Raw genomic sequence first — 24,208 nt, 5'->3', positions numbered from 1 at the left:
AGCTATATAATAGTCAAATATAGTCCCCTCAAGACTTGAATGGGTGACTCTTGATATAATTCAACATTACAAGAAACAGACTTTTAGGCACTCCTTTCTTACCTTCTTATGTTTTTTGGTGAAGGAAGCCACTGGAAAAACTGGGTTCAGATTGATGCTCCTTATAGTGGGTGACTTCACGGGGTTGATATCATCATTCTGTGTAAAGAGAAAGACGTGTACAGGTGCAGAACTAGCTGCATGCTAATCAAGTACCGGGGACCAACAGCTATGGATGAACAAGGGGATATTTAGTACAGGATCACAGTACTACAGTGAGGATGTCTTGCTATGAAGCAAGTACGGAGGGCAAGATTCATGTAGATAAAGCAATGGCACTCTTGATCTTTTAAAAGAGAGAGCTATGTGGTGTTTACCTGGTGCCCCAGAAAGGCATTGTGAACAGTCAATGTTGAGCACTATATACAATGTACTCAGGCTCTAAATTAATGTTTTCCTTATGGTTGCGTCTATGGCTATATGATGAAAAACTATAAAGTAGAAAACCTATTTATTCATAATATTTCATTTATATTTTAGTTCCAGCTAAATTGTCTTTGCTCCTTTCCTACAAAGAATTACTCCCATAACTCAGTATTTTAAAATATATTCTTTTCCAAAACTAGGGTAAAGTTATACTGGTAAAGTGTGTGTTCTCTTCCACTCGCCCACCCAACACTCAGGTTCTCTTATTCATGCATAAAAACACCTAGAGTAAGTAGAATCTGCTCAATTAAAGAGTGTTAACTGAAGTTATAAATCGACCTACTGTGAAGCCTGAGAAGGACCAAGTCTCCAGGTTTGTTTGTTTTGTTTTGTTTTGTTTTGTTTTGGTGTTGTTTGTTTTTTGCTTTGTTTTGTTCTCATTTCCCACAGAGCACAGTTAGATAAAATCTTCTTGTGGCTGTACTGAGATGGCGTAATGACCAGTGGTCACCAGGTTCACATTATTATTTCTTGTCCTTGACTTACCTGACACACATGTTGCTCTTATATTTAGCATAAAGAAAACCTTGATTCTTATTTGTTATCATTTTTCCCACATAGTAGCTACCCCCCCAAAAGCCTGATTATACCATATAACCTAGCTCTAAACAACACACAACTCACTGTCTACTTTGAAATGAGGGCCAGGTGCCTATGTGAGACATCTTTGAAAGGAAAAGATGTCTTCTGCCAGCACATTTCCTCATCTACTGACCCCCAGATCTTGAGGTTGGCATTAGCCAGAATCTCTCCTATTCAGTTTTCAGCTTAACTCTTGTTTTGTCACAAATGTTCACAGTAAAGAAGAGAAAAAGTCATGTGACAATTAAGTAGCCATAATGTTTACAGATATTTAAAAACATAAAATGGGGATATACCTATGGCCTAAATGTTTAGATTAAAGGCTGTATGTCAAAATATTTGTGGAAATATTCCAAATTATTGAATAAAGCCCAGTAAATTTACCCTTAACACTTGAATTTATAGTTTCTGAACAAAATAGAGTTTCAAAATTATAGTCAAGGATAACCTTGAACTCCTGATCCTCCTGTTTTTACCTACCCATTGCTGGCAACAACTGAATTTTCTTAGGTTGGTCAGAACAAAGAGCAAGTTGGTACGATGGTCCACAACAGAATCAACCCCAATCAATATCTCTCTGTCTCTGTCCCTCTCTGTCTTTCTCCTCTCTCTATCTCTATCTCTCTGTGTATCTCCATCTGTCTCTGGATATCTCTTTGTCTTCTGTGTATCTCTCTGCCCTTGGATCGATCTCTCTTCCCTCCTTCTCTCCCTCCTACCATGTTTTCCGCTAGCCTACTATTCCTAGGCTCAAAGAATTCCTTTCTCTCTGCTGTTCCACTGTTGATTTCATCTACAGAAGCATTTTACAACTCCCAGCTACATCCGTAGTTCAGGGTCAGAAGACAATGTTATTTCAACCCCTCTTTCACATAATGACATTTAGCTTTTGTGGTAAAACCATAAACTGTATCTTTGTAAATATCCTTTAAAAATGTTGTATATCTGTGAGAGCCTGTGTGAGTTTCTGCACATCACATTCGTGCAGGAACCCAGAGGGGTCAGAAGAAGGTGACAGAGCCACTGGACTGCTGTCATAGCAGAGTGTGCACTGCCATTTGGGTGCTCTTAACAAAATACTGTGTTTGTGAAAATGGAAACTTTCCACAAAAAGAATTAAAACGTGAATACCGTACCAGATTTAGACATTCTTCCCAACTCTGACTTATCTGAATTGCAGTATGCATCTCCCTGGAGAAAAGAAATGAATACTGTAGTCAGCCCACCTGAAGGAAAAGATGAAACTGAACATGCAACTGATGAAAAGATTAAGTCAAGCATAGTCTCACCGTTCATGCATTGCTTCTCTGCTAGCTATATCCATCCCTTCTTCCTAGAAGGCAGGGGAAAGAAATCGTCATCCGGGTGCCTAATTACTACTCTTCTCCAAAATTGCATTTGGGTTGGGAGTTTTGTTATTTTCCCAAAGATGTACTTTATTGTTATTCTCCAGGCTATGGAAGAGCTACATTGTTTCATTACAAACAACCCTTTATGCAAGTGTCTGGCTCTGCTCTTTGTTACCTTACAAAGTGCTCCACATCATTTCTTGTCCTTGACTTTTCTGACCCACTTACATGTTGCTCTTCTTTTTTAGCTTAAAGAAAACCTCGTTTGTTATTTGTTACCATTTTCCCCCAAAAGTAATAATGCATTATAAAAACAGCTATAATGATGATGATGAAAATAGTGCAGCTGGTGAGATGGTGTAGTGGAGGAAGATGCTTGCCTCCAAGCCTCCTGATCATGACCTGTTTGTCAGGAAGTACTCGGAGGAAGGAGAGAATCAGGTTCTATATGTTGTCCTCTGACAGCCACACACATGACATGGCACACACACACACAGACATACACACACTCATGCAGGCACACATACACACCAATAAATAAATAAATCCCCCCAAACTAATTTAAAATGAGTAACTTCATTTCGAAAATTCTCTAACCTGTTTGATTTGAAAAATCCGGTTGGCAGACATACGACGGCGGCAAGGTAGAAACAGCTAAAAATTAAAATAGGAGTTAGATTTTATTGTAATGTTTTTGATTAATCATTTAAAACATGGAGTTAATGTTATACTGTCTAAAATACTTATTGAGTGTACAGCAGCAATGGCATCTGTTAACCTCAAAGCTTCCCAAAATAAAATTGGGGTTTGGCAGCAGTGGTGCCTTTAATGCCAGCACTTGGGAGGCAGAGGCAGGTGGATCTCTGGGAGTTCGAGGCCAGCTTGGTCTATATAGAGAATTTCAGGATGGCTAGAGCTACACAGAGAAACTCTATCTCAAAAAACCAAAGCTAAAAATAAATGAATAAAAATTTGGATCTTGACTAAAATATTGAGTTATTCAGAAGCCTCTCTCTCTCTTTGCCCCACCCCCGTGTGTGTGTGTGTGTGTGTGTGTGTGTGTGTGTGTGTGTGTGTGTGTGTGTTGAGAATTACAATTGCTAACAGAAGAAACATGAAGCAAAACATCAATACAGATGTTTGTTTAACTGTGAAGTTAATCTGTTTTTGAGACAGATTCTCATGTAAACCAGGTTGGCCTCGAACTCTTAATACAGATGAGCCTGTCCGCTTCTGCATACTGGGATCTCAAGTACACGATCACATCCAGCCCCATTGCCAACTTTCCTTTCTTAAGACACTAGATATCAATGTTCATTTTCCTGCTGGTTTTAGCCAAGCACTAAAGCTTATTGAGAGGTGTTACCAGAGCAAAAAGCTCAAACAGTTAATGAATCAGCAGCCAGGCTGCCTCACATACAAAGAAAACATGAACAGAATAATTTGATCAAATATCTGAGAAGGTTGCCGGTGACAACTAATTTTCATAATATGGGTTGACTTAAGGCAAATACTTTCAAGTAGTTTACAACATTTCCCTCTTCGTTGCTAAGATACTTGTTGCCTAGGTCCTTTCTCTTTTTCAGAGCTACTGTCTCCTTTTTTGTCTTGTCTCAAAGCTTCTGAAAGCCCGTGTAAGAGGAGAGTGAAACAATGAGAGGATTTAAAGCTAAGTATGGACACAAAGCTTAAATTACCCTAGGAATTTATGGAGAATAGATAACAAGCCTGGTTGTTTCCTGAAATGTTTGGTTGTGAATTTGTCTTATCTGGCTTTCACATTCTGACTTTATCTGTAGTGCTGGAGAATCAAACCTAAGGTTTTGTGTAAGATAGGCATGTGTCCCACCACTGAGCTATACCCCAAACTTCATTATATACTAATAACATATATTAAGTATATAAACAATATATGTATATATACATATATATGAAGTATATAAATATATATGTAGGCATATTAAGAACATATACTAAGTGGAGCAGTTCAAAAATACGTAATGAGTACCTGCTATGTGTTACAGCACTTTGCTAGGACTTGAGGGTCTAAAACAACGACAATAAACAAGCCCAGGTAAGTGCCAGAGCCTCACAGAGTGGACAAAAATTCTTTTTGTTTTTAGATTTATTTTATTTATTATTTTATGTGTCTGAGTGTTTTGTCTTCATGTGTATATGAGTCCACATATGTGCCTTGTGCCCTTAAAGGTCAGAAGCTGCAAGACCTCATGTGGGTGCTGGATATTAAATTTAAGTTGTCTGCAAGAGAAGCAAGTCCTCTTAACCACTGCACCAACACTCCAGCCTAAGGTAGAAATTCTTAATGTGTACAGAAAGTATTCCAATGGGAAAAACTACTCAGGTAGAGGCACTGAGAAGCTTAAGGTATTGAAAACATACTGGGAGGAATGGACAGAAAATAAATTGGATGAAAAATGGCTAAAATGGAATTATAATTTTTGGAATTTAGCCTCTATTTTCAATAGAAAATAAAGTATAGGCTTCTTAGCATTCCTAAATCTCAAAGGTCTTTAAAATAAACAAGTTCTGTGTGCTATGAAAGGTTAAAGGAAAAAGTAGCAGCAATATGTGGGCAAAGTTTCAAGTGAAGGAAGGAAGGTCTAAAAACTAGTTCATGGTTTAAATGAAAAAGGGGTCTTGGGATGACAGGAGTGGTTTGGAATGATGAGATAAGCTGAAGGCTCAAAGTGGAAAATCATAGACATACTGTGGCCAAGAAGTGAAGATGAATATGTGTCAAATAAACACATGTTTTTATGAAAGAGATGATTTTATATTTTACTAAGTTTTTAAATGTTACCACATGACTCTTGCGGGAGCAGATTACTTCACTTACTGGTATTTCGTCCAAAGCTGGAAAAACAGTGAAGAGTGTAGAAATGGCAACACAATAGTCATACATGAATTGAAAATTCAAAACATAGAAATTCCTGGTGGCAGCAGATGTGGTGGCACATCCGTTTCACCCCAGCACTTGGGAAGCAGAGGCAAGCATGTCTTTATTTTCACAGCCAGCCTGGTCTACAGAGTGAGTTCCAGGACAGCCAGGGCTACACAGAAAAACCCTTTGTCACCAAGAATTTTTTTTTCTTTTAAAGGGAACTTTGAGTTCCCACAGAAATTACACATGAAGATTAGCACCACAGTTTCACCATAGTCCTCCACTGTAGAAGTATGGCTAATTCATATGTCTTATCATTAGTCACGCCCTTATTATATCTAAGGAGTGTGTTTCCAATCAGAAGAGAAGAGATTAAAACAACAGCTAATAAGCTATAGATCTTAACCTTATGATGACTTTAGGAAACCAAAGATGGAAGCAAATACTACATACAAGCACACACACAAAAAAAAAATCCAAAACCACAAGAACTATTGGCTACGACGATGCAACAACAACTCAGAACCTGAAGCCGGAGGATGGAAGTTTCAGAATAATCTAGAACACCCAGATTCCTGGAGAAACATACAGAACTCCATCTGAAACATTTTTGCTCCCAATGTGCTGTTTTATTTTGAAGTGGAGAAAATAAAGTCTTACCTAGTGCAAATATTTTCTTCAAATAAAGTCATGTAGTCAGAGACTGGAGAGATAGTGCAGCAGTTTTGAGTGTGCACCGCTCTTGCAGAGGACCTGAGTTCAGTTCCCAGTGCCCAGGATATGTCTGTGGTTCATAACTGCCTGCACCTCCAGATCCAGGGAATTCAACACTGTTTTCTGAACCCCATCTGTATTTACACAGGTGTGCACACACACACACACACACACACACACACACACACACTTGAAAAAGTAATGTAAATGTTTAAAAACACACACATCAAAAATTATTTACACACACAAAAAGAACAAAAAGAGACAAGAAGTAAATGTCAAATGGAAGGAAAGTAGAATGGGACTGAAAACAACACAAAGGTAAGTGGCCATGCAGAAGAGTAGGAGACGGAGAAAACAAGGCTTGAGGTGGCGTTTGACTTGAGTTGGGCCCTGTAGAGTGAGGAGTTTGGTAGCTTATGCCACAGAAAAGTAAAAACTGTTCGCATATTTTAGGTAAGAATGTTAACCTGTTGTGCATCCAGGAAGGGAGGGAAAGAAGACAAGGCTCTGATGCCAAAAGAGTTGAAAATGATGAAGAGTTTTATAATCTCCACTCAAAATTTTAAGGACAGAAAAATGATTGACTCCAGTAAATACAGGACTGGAGCAAGTAGCAGGTTATATTCGGTGGCACTCTTCATTAGCTTTGGGATGAACATACGCAGATATTCAGCTCTGAACATGCTTTAGTTTCTAGCCAGAGGACCAGCCCTCTCTAGCCATGTTTTTGTTTTTGGCTTGATGTTTCAATAACAGGGTGTGTGTGTGTGTGTGTGTGTGTGTGTGTGTAAGAAAAAGAGAGACACACAGAGGGAGAGAGACAGAGAGACACACAGAGACAGAGAGATACACAGAGAGGCAGAAATAGAGAGACAGAGATAGATTTTTGGAGATAGGTTCTAACTATGAAGCCCTAGCTAGCCTGAAACTTTAAAGAGATCAGACTGGCCTTGAACTCACAGAGATCTACTTTCTGTGTGCTGAGATTATATGCATTCACTGTCAAACCTGGTGTTACCTCCTGAGCCATCTTAGTGGCCCATTTGCTAATTTCTTGATGCCCAGGACCATGCTATTTTGCAAAAAGTTTATGAACACTCATGTTTTTATAATTCGAATTACTAGACAGTTCACAATAGATAGTATAAAACATTAATGTTTATGATGTTTATAATCTAATTGAAAAGTCGTGGTAACATGAACTGAAATATATACATAATTTCTATTTCAAAAACTTTGCATTATCTGAGTTTTCATTACATGTTAGTGTGTGTGAGTGAGTGAGAGAACGAGGTGGGAAATTGTTCTAAACTCATTATGGAAATTTTTAAAAGATATTTTAATTGATAGCAAATAGGTGGTGAAGAGACAATTTAGTGTGAGATAAAGATCTGAAATTCCTATTGGAAAATGTTGTTCAGGAACTCATGAGAGGACAGTGGAAATGAAATGAATACCACTGTGTTGAGTGGGACTAAAGGGGACTTACAGAACCACAGGCCACTGGAAGACTTTTAAGTTGGATGCTCAATTATTTGTTTGGCAGCTTCTTTTAGTAGAGGAAAAACCAGATATTTTCTTGCTTCCAGAGGGAGAAAAAGCAAGTTTTCCCCAAAGTAAAGTACTGCCGGTGTTGCTGGCAAGGAAAGTGCTTTGTGCTTTTTTTCTTATGTGGGATGAGATATTGATGTCAAAACAGGACTGAGTTATGAAGCTCGGTGGTTAAGAAGGCTTGCTTAGCATGCCCAGGGCTATAAGTTCAGTCCTCCGTCATTTTCTGAGATACTGATAAACTTCGAGAGTGTCTTTTTCATACGTTCTCACTGTGTCTTTTTCTCCTCATCAAGGAGGATGAAATTCTTGGAAGGAAGAAAGAGTGCCAGTGCCAAGAAATGATGTCAGGAGGGTGGAGTACGTGTATGCTTATGGATGTTTAAGGGAAGTGGAGTTGGGGGTTGAAGGGTGTGCTGGCTAAGGCTCACTCCCAAGGAGCATATTTCACTGGAGAAATGAAGGAAGTCTGGATTTGCTTTCCAAAAAGCACAGCTGGATAGGATGGCCTATGAATCCCAGCACTCTAGAGGTTGGGGCAGAGTCTTGAGTTTGAGTTCATCCTATACACAGAAATAAGATAAATGGAAAACAAAAACCAAAGTGGATGGATATTTTAAAAATGAATTAATTTACCGTTGGAGTGGGGACCTAAGGGGGTGGCAACGATTGGAATGTAAATAAATAATAAAAATTTTTGAAAATTTTAAAAAATGAATTAATTTACAAATATTCTAGTTTTACTATTTTTAACCCATTTCCTATTACAGTTGCTACAGAATGCTTAGATAATCCTGAAGGAAGGGTTGTGGACTATGCTTAAGTTTACTCGGCCTGGTTCCAGAAATGATGACTCAAGGCAGCTTATATTAGTCCTTAACAGGGAGTCATGTAGGCTGCATAGAGAGAACACAGAACGGTACTAGAAATGACACAGCGTACTTGCTATTAGAGGAGCATAAACTGATCTGGAGCTTGTGGCCACCAGTGTGCAAAGCTGGTGATCAGATAGGTATTAGGGATCATATAGGTAAAAATGTTTGGGCCCTCGGTTTAGCACAAGTCTGCAACTCCAACTTGGCAAAAGATCTCAAGTTTGAAGACAAACGAAAAGGGAAAAAAGAAAAGGAAAGGAAAATGGATGGGATGATTAGAAAATCACATTCTCCAAGTAATGACACAAAGGGTTTGTTATACTGTGAAACCAGTAGATTTTAAGTCTATGACCAAAGTTTGAAGGTCTCTACAAAATGTCTAGCCACACATTAGAGCTATTTTTTATCTGAGGACATAAAAAGCTAGTGAGGCTGAGGCAGAAGAAGGATCACAAGTTGAAAGCCATCTTAGGCTACACAGTAAGAATCTTCGAAGATGGAAATAATAGGGTTGCGGTAGTCTGGGAAAAGGCAACTAATAAAAACTATTGTTCATGCTTTAATGAGAATATTTAAACACTATAAAATGTAGAAAGTAAAAGTTAAACTTGTTCCTATGATGGTATGTTCCAGAGATAGCTACTAACAACAGTTTGATAAACACATATATGATCGTGTGATATACAATCTTAAACCAGGGTCTAATTTCTAGAGACATCGATTGTTAGTGAGGCTACTGAGGAATAAAGTGTGCAGATGTGGCAGGAATTTGGCTCTCTAATGACATCACTGAATGAGTGAATCAGCCAATCCAGGAACTTCTTCTATCATCTGCCATCTTATATTCTAAGCCTCTTCTAATTGCATCTTACTGCTTCTGCCTATAGCACTGTAATTAATCATGCCATTCTCGTAGATAACTTAGCATTTCTGTACTAATGTAAATGTACTTACATGTCTTATACTAATAATGAATTGATACATCAACACAATAAAAACATATGCCTTGTGTTATCCTAGCAAGCTAAATCAATCAGCCTTGAAATCTCCATCATTAAATACGTTAGATGACTTTAATTCTTTGCAACAAGAACCCATTATATAAGATGGTTTCTTTTAAATACACACTGCATTAAGCTGAACCTTATGTAAATTAAGAATCTATAATCCTTATGGATTTGTATTAAAATGTTGGGCACATGGTTACTGTCTTCACATACTGTCAGAACTAAAAACATCTCAGGACTGGAAAGATGGATCAATTTGTAGTGTTTTTCTATACATGCATGAGGATCTGAGTACAGATTCCTAGCACATACATAAAAGCCCGGAGTGATGGTGTGCACCCGAGATCCCAGAGCTGGGAAGACCGATGGGGAGATCCCTGCAATCTGCTGCTCCACCATTCTAACTGACTTGGTGAGCTCCAGGTTCAGTGAGAGACCATGTCTCAAATAAATAAGGTGAAGAAAGATTGAGGAAGGCAATTGATATCAAACTTTGCCCTCCCCATTTATGCATACATACTTGCACATGCACCTACACATGCACCCCTGTAAACACACACACACACACACACACACAATCTAATATTTATTGACCATTCAGTATGTTCAAGTTCTATGCTAAATGCTTTATTACTACAGACATAGTTATCGTAAAACCTAAAATGACAATGTTATCACATTCTGGTCTTCTAGATGATATAATTAAGGCTTAGAAAAGGTAATTTGACCCCAAACAACTGAACTGAATTCATATTCAAAGAGTTATTTGTTTGATTGGTTTGTTTTTTAGAGACTGGGTTTCTTTGTGAAGCCTTGGTTTTCTTGGAACTCTCTCTATAGAATAAACTGGCCTTGAATTTAGAAATTTGCCAGCCTTTGCCTCTCAGGTGCTCAGCTTACAGGCATGTGCCACCACCTAGTCAGTGTTGGTCATGTCCTTACTTTCCATCCTTCTTCAACAAAAACCAATATGGCTTTATTGTATTTCACACTTCTCTGCAATGAAATTAATTTTTCAACTAAACCCAGTTTCTCTGGCCGACACAGCAGGTGCTTAAACCACTGAGCCATCTTTCTAGCCCCATCATCAGCCAGTTTGCCAGTTATTTTAGTAGCACTTTCCCATTGAAGATGCAAGATACGCTTGGCTTGCCTCTACCTTTGCCTTCTTCTAATCTACCTTTGACTCTAAAGGCAAGGTAATATAACCATTTTTAAATGTATGTTACTTAGTTTTGAGATCGAATCCCATGCAGTCTGCACGGCACTGAACTTGCTGAGCACGTAATGGAGGATGAGTTAGAACTTCTGATCTTTCTGCTTCTCCTCCCTAGCTTTGGGATTCCAGGTATGAATCATGATAACCAGTTTATAGGGTGCTGGGGATCAAACTGAGGGTTTTGTACATACTGGGCTAGCACTCTATACCTCCAGCCTGTGTGTGGGGGGGGGCGCAAATGAGTGCATATTTGAGGCCAGAAGAAGATGTTAGAACCCCCCCCCCCAAGAACAGGAATTGTATTGGAAATGAAACATGGGTGCTAGAAACTTCAATCCTCTGAAAAAGTGTCAGGTTCTCTTAACCTCCAAGCTCCAACCCCCAGTCCCCAGGAGAATTAGTTTGTCGTTTTGAGACAGAGTTTGTCTTTGGAGCCCTAACTGTCCAAGAACTTCCTCTGTAGACCAGACCTGCCTGGAATTCAGAGACCCACCTGGCTCTACCTCTTGATTGCTGGAATTAAAGGCGTGCACCACCACCACCACCCAGCCCCCAGGGTGATTTTTTTAAAACTGCAAATTTCATCGTACAAACCTCTGCTTTAGAACCCTTCAATGACTTCTCCTTGCGCATAAAATAAGACATACATAGAATTCTTAGAGTAGAATGCAAAAAAAAAGGTCCTGTTTTGTTGTTTAGGTGTGTGTGTGTGTTCGTGCATGCTTGTGTATGTGTGTTTTAAGATAAAATCTTACAGTATAACTCAGCTTGGCCTTGCTATAGAGCCCAGTCTGCCCTTAAACTCCCAATCTTTCTACTTTAGTGTCCCACAAACTGGAATTACAGGCATGTGCTACCTTACCTCATTGTTTAAGATCTTATACTAGTCTCCTGATTCCCATATGTCTTCCCACCTTCCATGCATTCGAGCTACAATGTATTCTTTCCAAATCTGCACATACTCTATTGTCTCCACATATTTTACTTCTAGCTCACCAAATATGCTATTTTCCTTTTTCATAGATTTTTAAATATTTTATTTTTGGAAATGAAAATATAATTACATTGTTTTTCTCTTTCCCTTCTTCCCTCCAACCTTCCCCATGTACTCCCATACTCTCCTTCAAATTTATGGCCTCTATTTCTTCAATGGTTACTTATTAATTTGTTATTTGTGTATGTGTGTGGGTATATGTGTCCCATTGCACATAAATCTTAAAGTCAAAGAAAAACTTTCAGGAGTCAGTTTTTGCTTTCTTTCCCTCAGTCCTAGGGACTGAACACAGGATGCCAGACTCTGGAGACAAGGAGATTAGGGAAATAGGGAAGAAAGCAGGAAGGGAGGGAAGGGGGAGGATGAGGGGAGGTAGAAGGGAAGAGGGAGGGAGCAGGAGAGAAGGAAGTGCAAGAGGAATTGAAGAGGAGGGGAGGGGAAGAAGACAAAGCAGGAAGAAGAGGTGTAGGGTGAAGGTGAGAAGGGGGGGAGAAAGAGTGAGGTGATAAGAGGAAAGGGTAAGGAGAGAGAATCAGGGGAAGAGGAAGAAAAAAGAAGAACCAGAGTGGAAGAGGTGGGGAGAAGCAGGAGGAGAGGTTGAGGAGAGGGAGCCAGGGAGGAGAGAGGGGGAGGGGGGTATAGGACAGAGAAGTGAAAGGAGGGAGAGGTGAATGGGGAAAGCAGGGCAGATGGGAGAGAGAATGGCAGAAAGGGAGATGGTGAGGGGAAGGAAGAAAACTAGAGGAAAAGGAGGAGAGGTGGAGGAAAAGGAAGAGGGGGTGAGGCAGGAGAAAAGGGAAGGGAGGATGGGAAAGGGGACGGGGGGGGGGGCGGGGGGGGAATGAAAAGGGAGAAGGAGGGGGAGGGGAGGTGGACTAGAGAATGGGAAGGAGAGAGAGGAAGGAATAGGAAGGAGAAATAAAAGAATGAAGGAGGAGAAAGAGGCAGATGCAGAGTATCAGGAAGGATAAAAGAATTGGGAAGAACTAAGAGGGAGGGAGGTAGAGAAACAGAGAGAGCAGGAAGCTAGGTAGGAGAAGGAGAAGAGGTAAGGAGGGAAGTGAAGAAGTGGGGAGAGGAGAGGAGGGGAAGAAGCAAGAAGGAGGGGAACATGGGGAAGAAGGGATGAGATGGGGAAGAGAGACTAGAAAGGGAGGGGAAGTAAGAGGAAGAAAACTGGATGGGCATGGGGGGGGGGAGTAGGGTGGGAAGTGGGGACCAGGAAAGAAAGTGTGGGGGAAAGGAAGTGAAGAGGGAATAGGCAGGCTGTGTAGGAAGTGGAGGAGGGGGAGTGAAAGGAACAGAAGAGGGGTAGGAGAGAGAAAGGAGGGGAAATCAAAAGAACAAGGAAGAGGAGGTAAGTGAGGAAGGCATTTGTGTAGGAAAGGGAAAAGGTGAGGAGGAGGGAAGGCGCATTAGGGGTCTAAGAAAAGCAGAGAAGAATCACTAGCTTCCCAGTGTTTTATGAGGCTAGCATTACTGATACCCAAGCCAGTAGAACTATCAGAAGAAAACTGTAGGGGAGGAGAATAAAAACTGTAGACTAATGACAGAATATTTATCCCAGGAATCTCAAGGTGATTCAACATAAGAAAATCTGCATAAGATACCCTATTAATAGCACAAAAGGGAAGAACACACAATTATTTCAAATGATGCAGAAAAAAATACAACAATTCAAAGTGGTAGGAGTAGCTGGGAACTTCCTTAGCATGACAAAGGCCCTTCATAGATTAGTCCTTGGTGGAATACTAAAAGACCGCCCACCATTCCATCAGTAAGACAAAGATATGCACTTGTTGAAACTAGAGAGATGGTGATTCAAACGCAGGGTGAATGCACTGAATGGCTCATTGCCTCCCTAAAATAGCTCATTGAATGTTGTGTGAACAACAATTTACATCATCTAAAACAATTTTATATGATGAATCATTTATTCTTTTGACTTAGTGACCTATAAGAATGTTTCCTATTTTCCTAGTTTTAATGATCAGAAAAGGAGTTATAATTTAGAGATCAGATGGTAACACTACAAGTTGGAATTTTTAACTACAATCTCAGATGAATGTGAGAGAGCAGTTGAACTGAAAAGGACTAAACCTTTTAAGGGATCCTGAGATGGAAGCTAGATGACTTCACATGAGGGATTTAAAAGCTAATCCAGTTGCAGCTGCAGACAAATAATTGTAAGTGTATTGAATGTGTTTGCTTTCCCTTAGTAATATTTAGAGAAGTTGTTTCTCAAAGCCAAAACTTTCGAGAACATTCTAATACATTCTAGGGCTTCATCCTAGATGTTGTAATTCACAAACTCTGCAGGGTGAGGCCTATGAACTAGCCTTCCATATTCTACACTGAAGTCTGAAAGCCACCACTGAAGACCAAGAGGTGTGTCTTACGTAGGGATGCCATAATAAGCATTTTCTTACCAAACCATGCTGATTCACAAACGGTGAGACGTTCCTTCTCATTCTTCTGGGGTCGATGCAGAATCCCTGTGAATTATCACTGAGACAAAAGGAGATATTTTGGCATATAAAACCCATTACCAATTTTTAAAACAAATATACCTTATAAAGAGTGACACTATGAATATAAGTGACTTCTGGGTGAATATAAGTGACAGCTGTGCAGATGTTCACACACACACACACACACACACACAGAGAGAGAGAGAGAGAGAGAGAGAGAGAGAGAGAGAGAGAGAGAGAGAGAGAGGGAGGGAGGGAGGGAGGGAGGAAGGGAGGGAGAGAGAGAGAGAGAGAAAGGGGGGAGGGACTTACTCAGCTAAGCTTAAACAAGTTTCCTTATAAGGTAAGAATTTCTCAGAGATGCCATTTTACCTCTAATTGTTCTCCTGAGAATAGGCATAATTTACTGTAACCTTGGAAATACAACATTTGTGAGTGTGTGTGTGTGTGTGTAAACCTGTAACTGATTTAATTTTATGATCAGAGCTACAAGGTACAAGCACAGATTCTCCCTTAATGTCTGAACTGTTGAAACAGAACCATAACCAATAGCAGGGCTCACAGGGTCTATCATTGTCTGCAGGTAAACTTTGCCCTGGGGTATTAAAATGGTTTTGAATTCATTGTGTACTCTAAAAGATTTCACATGAAAAAAATCCAGACTCAATATTTCTAGCTTCAATAGAAAATGTGCAAGTTTGTCCAACCCCGGGCCACACTCCCACACTGCAAACAAGAGCAGACAAGTTGAGCAGCCAACTACGGCCCACTGAAAATGGAGCCTATGTCCCCAGCTTGACTGTTGCCTTCAGAGGTGGCCTCAATCCTATTTGACCTTGTCACCCAGAATCAGTCATCTTTAACTTTTTATGTCTCTTTTTTATCGTGACTTTTCAGTTTAACTCCAAAGAAGTCACGAAAGAATACAGATGGTTCCCATGTATTGTTTATCCAGGTTTCTCCACTGACTATAATAATTTAGTCTTTAGCCAGAACTGATAATACGTGCCTATAGTCCCAGCACTTGGGAAGTAAAGGCAGGAAAATCAGGAATCCAATGCCAGCCTCAGCTACATAGTGAGTTTGAGGCTACATGAAACCTTCTCTGTCTCAGTCTCTGTGTCTATCTCCCTCCCTCCCTCCCTCCCTCCTTCTTTCCTTCCCACTCTTCCTCCTTCCCTCCTTCTTTCCTTCCCACTCTCCCTCCTCCTCCCTCCCCCTCCCACCCTCCCCCCCTTTCAAAAATAAAACACTTTCTTCTTGCTGTTTATATCCAATCAAGAGCTAGTCTTTTAGGCTGTACCCCTAAACTCTATTTTCTATCAATCTTATTCTTTTTTAGAACCGTAGCCAAAAAACACTTCAAAGCATTTTTCCTTATACACAAACTGCACAATAGTCTCTTTGGCCTCCTCACCTCTGTTCTTTCCCTACTCCAAGCTATTTAGTAGACTGCCAGGGTCACCCTCCTAAAGAACAGCTTGCTCTCTAGCTTACAATTTTTAGTGGTTATTATCTGCCACACTCAGGTCTTTATTATGACTTTCAAAGCCCTCCACACTCTGGCTACAGACTTTTGGATTTCAGGGACTAAGAGAATGTCCGAACAAAACCTAGACACAAACATAGCTTCTGTTTTTCTTTCGCCAAGTATAACACAGTGAAGTGAGCAGAGTTCACAGCAACCTAGTCTGTAGTTTTGAACCAACTACAAAAGAGGAAAGTAGAGGCTACAGACATAAGGTAGCTAAGAGTATAGAATATAGTTACTCTTATTTGACCATTATCATATACCATTATAATGTATATGATCATACATTATCATATATTCAAATATAGAGAATCTGAAAATGCAATTATTTGTGTTAATCCTTAAAATTTTAAGGAAATAGGAATAGCAACTACCTTGATTTGATGATTACATATTATGTACATGTATTGAATGATCTTGTATGTGACAAATACATACAATTAATAGTAATTCATTGTTTTAAACATTATTGACCACAATTTTAAATATTTTATTTATTATTTTACTGAGGTAGTGGGTATTGAACCCAGTAGCTAGAATATGCTAACCAAGTGATCTACTGTTGGCCTATGTTCTCAGTTCCCTAGAGTTGCCTAGGCTGGTTCAAACTCACTTTGCAGCTCAGGTAGGTTCTATTTGTTTGCCTGTGTGTATTGCTGGGGATCAATTCCAGGTTTTCATACATGCTAGGCGAGCTCTCTACTGGAGAGTCGCATCACTATCCAAACTTCTAAGCTTTTAAATAAGGACCAGAGGAAAAGTTATATAAAAACCTTACTTTTAAATATAGTATTGAAAAGCCACCTTATATACTGAAGCCAGGTATGGTGGTGTATATCTCTAATCCCAACACTTAGGAGGTGGAGGCAAGAAATCACCAGTTTAAACACAGCCTGTTCTGTAAGAGTCTGTCCAAAGTTTTGACATTAGAAATTAAGTTAACTGAGTGGACATTGAGAGTATAAAGAACTCATGATGATCCTTCAGCCTTCCAAATGCTGGGATTATGAGTATGACCCACCTCACTCAGCTATCAAAGCATTTGTCACATCATGGGAATCATATTTAATATGCATGAAGTCAGAGACTTGCCTATGTGAGGACTTTTTGTTTATGGTATATTTATGAGCAAGGGTGAAGTCAGAATATTACTCTGAAGGAAGAATTGGTCTAAAGTAGGACTGACTGAGCCTTAGTCAAATCTATTTCCCCATCTTAGATTTCCAGTTGCATGAGCACCTTATTCCTTTACTCGTGCCTCAAATTCTTAGTGTCCATCTACCCTCCAAGCTTCATCTAGCAGTGAACTAACTATTCTATCTGCAATTTGCCCAACACTGCCACACAGATTCCGAGTGATTTTCTAATTTTGCAACAAATTCTGTGTATAGAAAAGTATGTCTTTCTGGAAGCAGTCTTTACAGAAGTGATTTTCCTAAATGTGAACTCAGCAAAATGGTCTTACTGTTTCTACGAAGTTTCTACTGGGGCTGAGGAGATCATTCAGTAATATTGAATTTACCTAGTATGTTAGAGTCTCTAGGTTTAGTCCTGGGACTCTCAAAACAAAAACTAACAAGTCAAATATCCTGCTATGCTTTATGTACATCATTTACTAGTAAACATACTAAGGTCAAAAGTTTTGACTAAGTGAAATGATGAGCTCCCAGTTCAGTGAGAGGCTCTGTTTTAAAAAGCAAGGTGGAGAGAGAGGAAGATATCCAACACCAACACACACATACACACACACACACACACAAATACACACACATACACACACATACACTCACACATATATACACATACACTCACACACTCACACACACATACACACACATAAACACATACATATACACACACATACATATACATATACATACATACATACACACACATACAGAAACATACACATACACTCACACATACACACATACACACACACATACACACACATACATACACACATATACATACATATACACACATACACAAACATACACACACACACACACACTCAGAGAGAGAGAGAGAGAGAGAGAGAGAGAGAGAGAGAGAGAGAGAGAGAGAGAGAGAGAGATGTTCTTTTTCCATAGACCTCTTTGTTGTGTAGGATTGAAAGGTTTTATTTAATATTAATGTGCAATTTGAGATAAATTCTATTGCTCAAGGTCTTATTGCATGGAGTAACATTTATATATAAAATTGAGTTAATGGTACAAAGCTTATCATTTAATCTAGTCTCCTTGGCTAGCTAGTCCCTGGGATCCACCTGCTTATGAACCCCAAGTACTAGCTAGCATTACAGGGCCTAACTGGCTTTTATTGGGGATCTGAACTCAGATCTTCATGCTTGTGTATTAAGCACTTTACCTACTGAACTATCTTTCCATCCCAGACAGCAAAATTTAATGCCCTTGTGGTGGTTTGAATGAGAATGGCCCCACAGGCATTAGCATGTTTGAACACTTGGTACCCAGTTGGTGGAATTGTTTGGGGGAGGTTAAAAGATACAGCTTTGTAGAAGGATGTTACTAGAGGACAGTTTTGAGGTTTCAAGGCTGAAACAATCCCCAGTGTTTCTTTTTCATTCTGCTTTGTGGTGTGTCTCAAGATGTGAACTTTCTGCTCTGCCCCAGTGTCAGGCTTGTCTGCCTGCTGGCATGATTAGTCATGGGCTCTAACCCTATGAAACCACCATCCCCAAATCAAATGTTTTCTTTTTAAAGTTGCTTGGTCATGGTGCTTTATCCCAGCAAATAGGAAATAACTAAGATAACCATGTATATGTTACTTATCTGTTCATATATCACATGTATACCTATGTTTTACACACACACACACACACACACACAAAGAGTAAAATATACTTATGAATCAATTATTTCCTCTTTGGAGGCTGGGAGATATTGCCCACTGATACTTCATAATTCAAGAGGTCAACTTTCTATAGCATCTAAATTTTTGTGTTTTTTAAACAACTAGGTATTTTTTTAAAGTCAAAGTTTCCATCTTCAGTGTGCAGGAGGTGAAGGTCAAGCAAAGGTGACAAGTCAGCTGAGAAAATGAAAGAGCAATAGTTATAATAAATCTAGAAGCATGGGTGGAGGGATGCTCAGCTTCTTCAGAGAATTAGCTAAGAGACAAAGTGAAATTGCAACAATGCCGTGTTCCACACCAACATTTGGGTCCATGTAGACCCATCAGAAGAGACTGTTCAAACGTGTTAAGCTAAGGATGGATCAAGATGGGGTGAATGCTGTCCCTCAGTTTGCCCCATCCACTAGGCTGTGATGGGGTCTTTAGACATCAGGGATATGGGAGATGCTTGTAAGACCTTGATAAGTGAAAGCAAGGAAATTCTATTAGATGTCATTTTATCCAACATCCCCCCCCCACCTTTTTCTTTGAGGTATGTCCACCCTGCTCACCCAAATCCATTGATCAAAGGGATGCTGGTGGATCTTCTAAGGTGGCTGATTTCTACAGTGCTGGAATCTGGTACCAGGCCTAAATCCACTTCCATATCCTCCTGTGCCACATTGGTGTTGAGAATAAAACCTCTGCCAAATTGGAAATTTTGGAGGGTATCTGGCTCTTGTTCATTTAAAGACATGTCTTGTTGGTGAGATGCTATAAGGAAAAAAATCAAATGGCAGAGAGTGAGAAAATGGTGGCAGAAGCCCTTAGATGACTAGGGCCACTCACCTTTGGTGTCCTGCTGTCTCTAATACCTGTGGACATAAATCTGGGTAGAGCCACCTTAAAACCTCCTAGTTCTCACCTGGACCCCTAATTGCCAAAAAGGGCTAAATCACTAATGCAAGTGACTGAGTAAATTCTCCCTTTTTAATGGCAACAAGTAACTGTCAAAACAAAACTACAGATTAACTGTCCTGAGGAAACAGGGCAGTTATGCCTCCACCAACATCTTTTATCCAGTCAAATGATACATACTAACTACAAAAGCAATCATCATCCTTTATGGCCCAAGAGCAGAGCAGCAGAGTAGCACCTCCAGGAACAGCCTTTCCAGGGCTCCTTTCTCCCAAGTGCTTCCTAGTGCTTTGCTAAAGGGCATTTATTTGTTCCTATGCTGACTGTGACATTCAGGAAGGAGTTCAGAGATGTCGGTTATATAATACTTTGCTTTCTGCCCTATATTTTAGTTTTTCCAAGACTGATCTCTTATCTTTAATGACGCAAACCAACAAGCTTGCTTAATGGCATGTATGTTTCATATAACCACAGACAAACTACACTTCTGTAATTTAAAAAAAACAACTAAAGACCAGAAAGAAAAAAAGAGTAAAATGCTAAGTGCTTATGGCTTTGATAAATTGCTTTACCAAGTGAACCAAATGTGCAGATAAATCATGGTTTTTATAACTATTCTTACGATAATCTGATATGAATATTTACAGTGCATTAGAATTGGCTGTTAGCCCAAGTCTATGGCTGATTTACAGATATAAAATAGTGAAGCTTATTTTCTTAAAACAAAATTCTGACAATACATCCAAGTCAGTGTTTCATTTTACATAGTCTTGATGCCATATTCATTTCAACATGGCTTCCACAATTCACCACAGCTTTAACCACAGCTCGCATTAACTTCTCATTTAGACTTTATCAACATCATAGAATGATGACCCTTGGGTGCTAAAATTTTAACTTTATGCTAGTAATATTGGGGAGAGGTTGTTTGGTTATTGGGACAGGGTCTCACACTGTAGCCCACCCTCACCTGGGACTTACTCTGTAGCACAGGCTGGTCCTGAACTTGTAACAGTGCTCCTACTTTAGCCTCTAGAGTGTTTAGCAGCATAAGCCACTATGCCCACATTCAATTTTGTGTTTGAGTGCGTGTGTGGATAAAGAGGGAATACTGGGGATTGAACCTAGAACATGACACTAGAAAAATGTCACTGCTAAGATATAACTTCAGCATGTTGATTATATTGTAAACCTACACATTTTAGAAAACATAAAGAGAAATGTCCAAGAAAGTAAATAAACCTAGTGAAATGGGATTTTTTAAAAATTAAAGTAGCTATAATATTTGAATATCACTTTAGAGTTTATAAAATGTTTTCATATGTCTCAATTGGTTCAGTCATCAGCCTTGTTCAGCTAATCAGTGGTGAGATTAAACTAATGGAATTGTCTTGAGATAGTTTGTGAAAAGTTATGACATGTAAGATCATAATCACTTATTTTTCATTCATTCTGGGAATAGAAGAAGAAAAACTTGATTATGTTCAGCAAAATTAAATTATCTAAATCCCAGACATGAGGATGATATGGAGTCTCCATTCCTGATGTAAGACAGGTTAATAATAGCTACCATTTATTGGGCACTTATGTGCCTGGTACTATCCTAATCACTTTAAATATGTGGTCACATTTAAAGCTTACAATAATTCTGTGAGGTAGGCACCATCTCAATGCAAAGACAAGATTCCTGTGCCTTTCTGGTAAGGTAAAATACAGATGAGGAACCTCTGAATATTTGTCTGAACACGATTTTTATACTAATAAACATATGATACATATTCATTAAATTGTTATATAAAATATATATGCACATTTAAATAATCTATACTTCACAGTTGTCTTGCAAAGTATATTCACTACTACTTTTTACAGTTCACGCAGATCCCAAAAGTTTAATAATACAGTACTTACTACCAGTAAAATCCAGTTTATGACTCATGATCAGAAAGGCATTGTGGAAATTCCGTGAGTATATGAAAAGTTTGTTTTAAAAAAATGGTTATTAAAGTTGAGTAATAAAAGACTACAGGAAAAGTCTGGTGCTCAAAGACAGAACAGGTCAAGATAAAACTGTGTAACCAACCTATGAAATACACATGCAAACAAAAGTCCCTGCTTCCATCTTAATTGTCATGTCGGTTATTAATATTCTTGGAGTTAATATGTGCTAATGACTGTATTTTGAATAGACAAACTTTCATATACCCGTGCACTTCCAAGAATTTTTAAGCATATAAATTCAGTAACACTAGGAAATAAGCACAATCCAGTGTCAAGAGAACCAGGGACTGTTTCTCTGGAAGAAGGGTTGTACTCGTTGCTTCTGCTCTCCTATCGTTTCTGTAATTAGTGCTCTCTATTCTCATTAGAGAAGCTTCTTTGTACAGTGAACAACAGTTAATGAGGGAACTTGCAATGGATCCCAATGTAGAGATGTGTTTTTGAAGTGCTCAGCCATAAAGGGGACATCTATATCACACCCCTCAACCCAAATCTCAGGGGACATTGAAAGAGAGGAGTGGGGAAAGTTTTGAGTGCCAGCACCTAGGAAGGGCTAGAGTGAAAGTGTTTAATGGGCAGGACAGGATTGATACACTTTTGAAATTCAGCAGCTGTGATTGCCTGCCTAACGATCAAGCCAGTCAACATTCCATCAGGAAGGAGGGAGGGGTTAACAGTCACCCACCCCTAACTGAAGAGCTACAGACAGTTGGTGGCTACCTGCTGAGAGAGTCCATTGTCTTAGCGATATGATCTCTAGAAGACTGACCATATATTAGTGGTCAGCCCTACACCCACATGAATAGGGATAGTACATACCGAACCAGACTCTATGAGTTTAAGAACATCAGAAAATGTAAAGTTTGGGGGGGGGAGGTGGCAAGTTGAAGGGGTGTGGCAGATCTGGGAAGAGTTAGGGGGAGCGGTGGGATATGACAATAATGAAAGTACATTGTATACATGTATGAAATTCTCAAACAAAAACAAGACATTATACTTAAAAAACAGAAAAGAAAGGGATGGCACAGAGATAGGAAATGACTAACTATATGAGATGACATTCACTCTGTTACTCAAAGGAAGAAATTCTTTTTCTCAAGAGAAGATATTCACGTTAGAAACTGAAAGCCTATAAAGACATAGACAGGACCCATTACATCCACTGGTCATATTATCAAAAGGATCAAGTACTACAAAGCCAGAGAAATACAGTACCCATCATGGCCAACATAAGTATGTAAAGATATTAGTCTTACTTTTTTATATCGCTACCCACACATTAGTATTCTCACCCTCGGTGTTTTCTCTTCTACAATAGGCCATGGTCTCAGATCAATAGTTTGCTTCGACCTTCTTTACCTTAAAACTTATACTATCTTTCTCTTCGTATATCCCAGTCTGCTGCCAATCTGCCAATGGCCTCATCTGATAAAGCTGTCCCACAGACGTGTCATAACCAGCTCTTTATTTGGTGGGTTGTCACAGCAACCTTAAAGTCACATTCAACCTTTAGTTCCCATAAGAGCAAGCCAAAGAGAAATAGTTCTCTGGTAACAAACTACAAATAACTCATACCTCTTTAAAGGAGATTCAGATGAAAGGAACGAGAACTAGGTACACATGGATAGTATGAATAAAAACTGAACATGGGGACTAGATAGAAGTCTCCGCTGTTAAAAGCCTGTGCTGCTTTAAGTTTGGTTCCCAATACTCACATAAGGTTGGTCCCAACTATCTGTAACTTCAGCCCTGAGGGAACAGGTATCTCTGGCCTGATCAGGCATACGAAAACACACACACACACACACACACACACACACACACACACACACACACACACACAATCTCAAACATTATAAACTATTACCATTGCTCCTAGTTACCCTCCAGAACTTGATGGTAAGATGTTAATTGTGAAAACACTACATACTAGAATCAAATAATATGGGGCAATCGATCTTGTACTAGCTTTCATAGTGCTGGAAAGTGCTATGAATATTACCAGGGGAGAAATAGAATCATTATTTCTAATCAACAGGGAACCATGTGAACTACAGTAATGTTCAGCCTAGCAAGATATTCTCACTGGTACAATAGAATTTGTACCTATGCAGTCTGAATGAGAATAGTATTCATAGGCTTTCATGTTGAATATTTGGTCTTCAGTTAGTGGAAGTATCTGAGAAGGATTACAAAGTATGACCTTGTTGGAAGCAATGGTGTGCCACTTGGGGAAGGATTTGAGTTCAAAATACTTTCACTGTCTTAGTTACTTTACTATTTTTTGGTCCAAACACTGCAATTTAGAAAAGTTATAAAAGAAGGCATTTAATTGGGCTTATAGTTTCAGAGAGTTAGCATCCATGATAGTGGATCAAAAATGTGGCAACAGGAAGAGCTGAGAGCTCACACCTTAATCTGAAAGGAGATAGAGAGCACACTTGGAATGGCTACAGTATTTTGAAGAGTCAAAGTAATTCTCATCCAAACCACCATATTCTACTTCCTGTCCTTCACTGATTCATGGACATATCTTAATTCAAAATGCATTTACTACAACTTCAAAAATTCCAACAGTCCTTGAGTCTCAATACTGTTTAATGTTCAAGTCTCTCTGAAATTCCAAGCAATCTCTTCATTGTACAATCAAAAGACAGATTACATACTTTTAGCATATAATGGCACAGAATACACATTACCATCCTAAAAA

The 24,208-nt window shown here is 39.2% G+C and overlaps 1 protein-coding gene across 1 annotated transcript in view; it reads right to left on the bottom strand.

The window, feature by feature from the left end:
* The window catches only part of LOC308415176 (P2R1A-PPP2R2A-interacting phosphatase regulator 1-like), a gene marked incomplete at both ends in the record, with an annotated part of 33,560 nt that extends 14,224 nt beyond the window's left edge, over positions 1–19,336 (bottom strand). The window contains 6 exons of the mRNA XM_080910208.1: positions 103–198; positions 2,244–2,298; positions 2,397–2,440; positions 3,054–3,110; positions 14,151–14,229; positions 19,152–19,336. Of these exons, the coding sequence (XP_080766334.1) occupies positions 103–198; positions 2,244–2,298; positions 2,397–2,440; positions 3,054–3,110; positions 14,151–14,229; positions 19,152–19,336 (516 nt within the window). The remainder of the gene's footprint in view (positions 1–102; positions 199–2,243; positions 2,299–2,396; positions 2,441–3,053; positions 3,111–14,150; positions 14,230–19,151) is intronic.
* Between the last annotated feature and the right edge of the window lie 4,872 nt (positions 19,337–24,208).

Source organism: Micromys minutus, assembly GCF_963924665.1.
Source record: "Micromys minutus genome assembly, chromosome: X".
NCBI classification, from domain to species: domain Eukaryota; kingdom Metazoa; phylum Chordata; class Mammalia; order Rodentia; family Muridae; genus Micromys; species Micromys minutus.
This window is presented reverse-complemented; position numbering and strand designations above follow the sequence as displayed.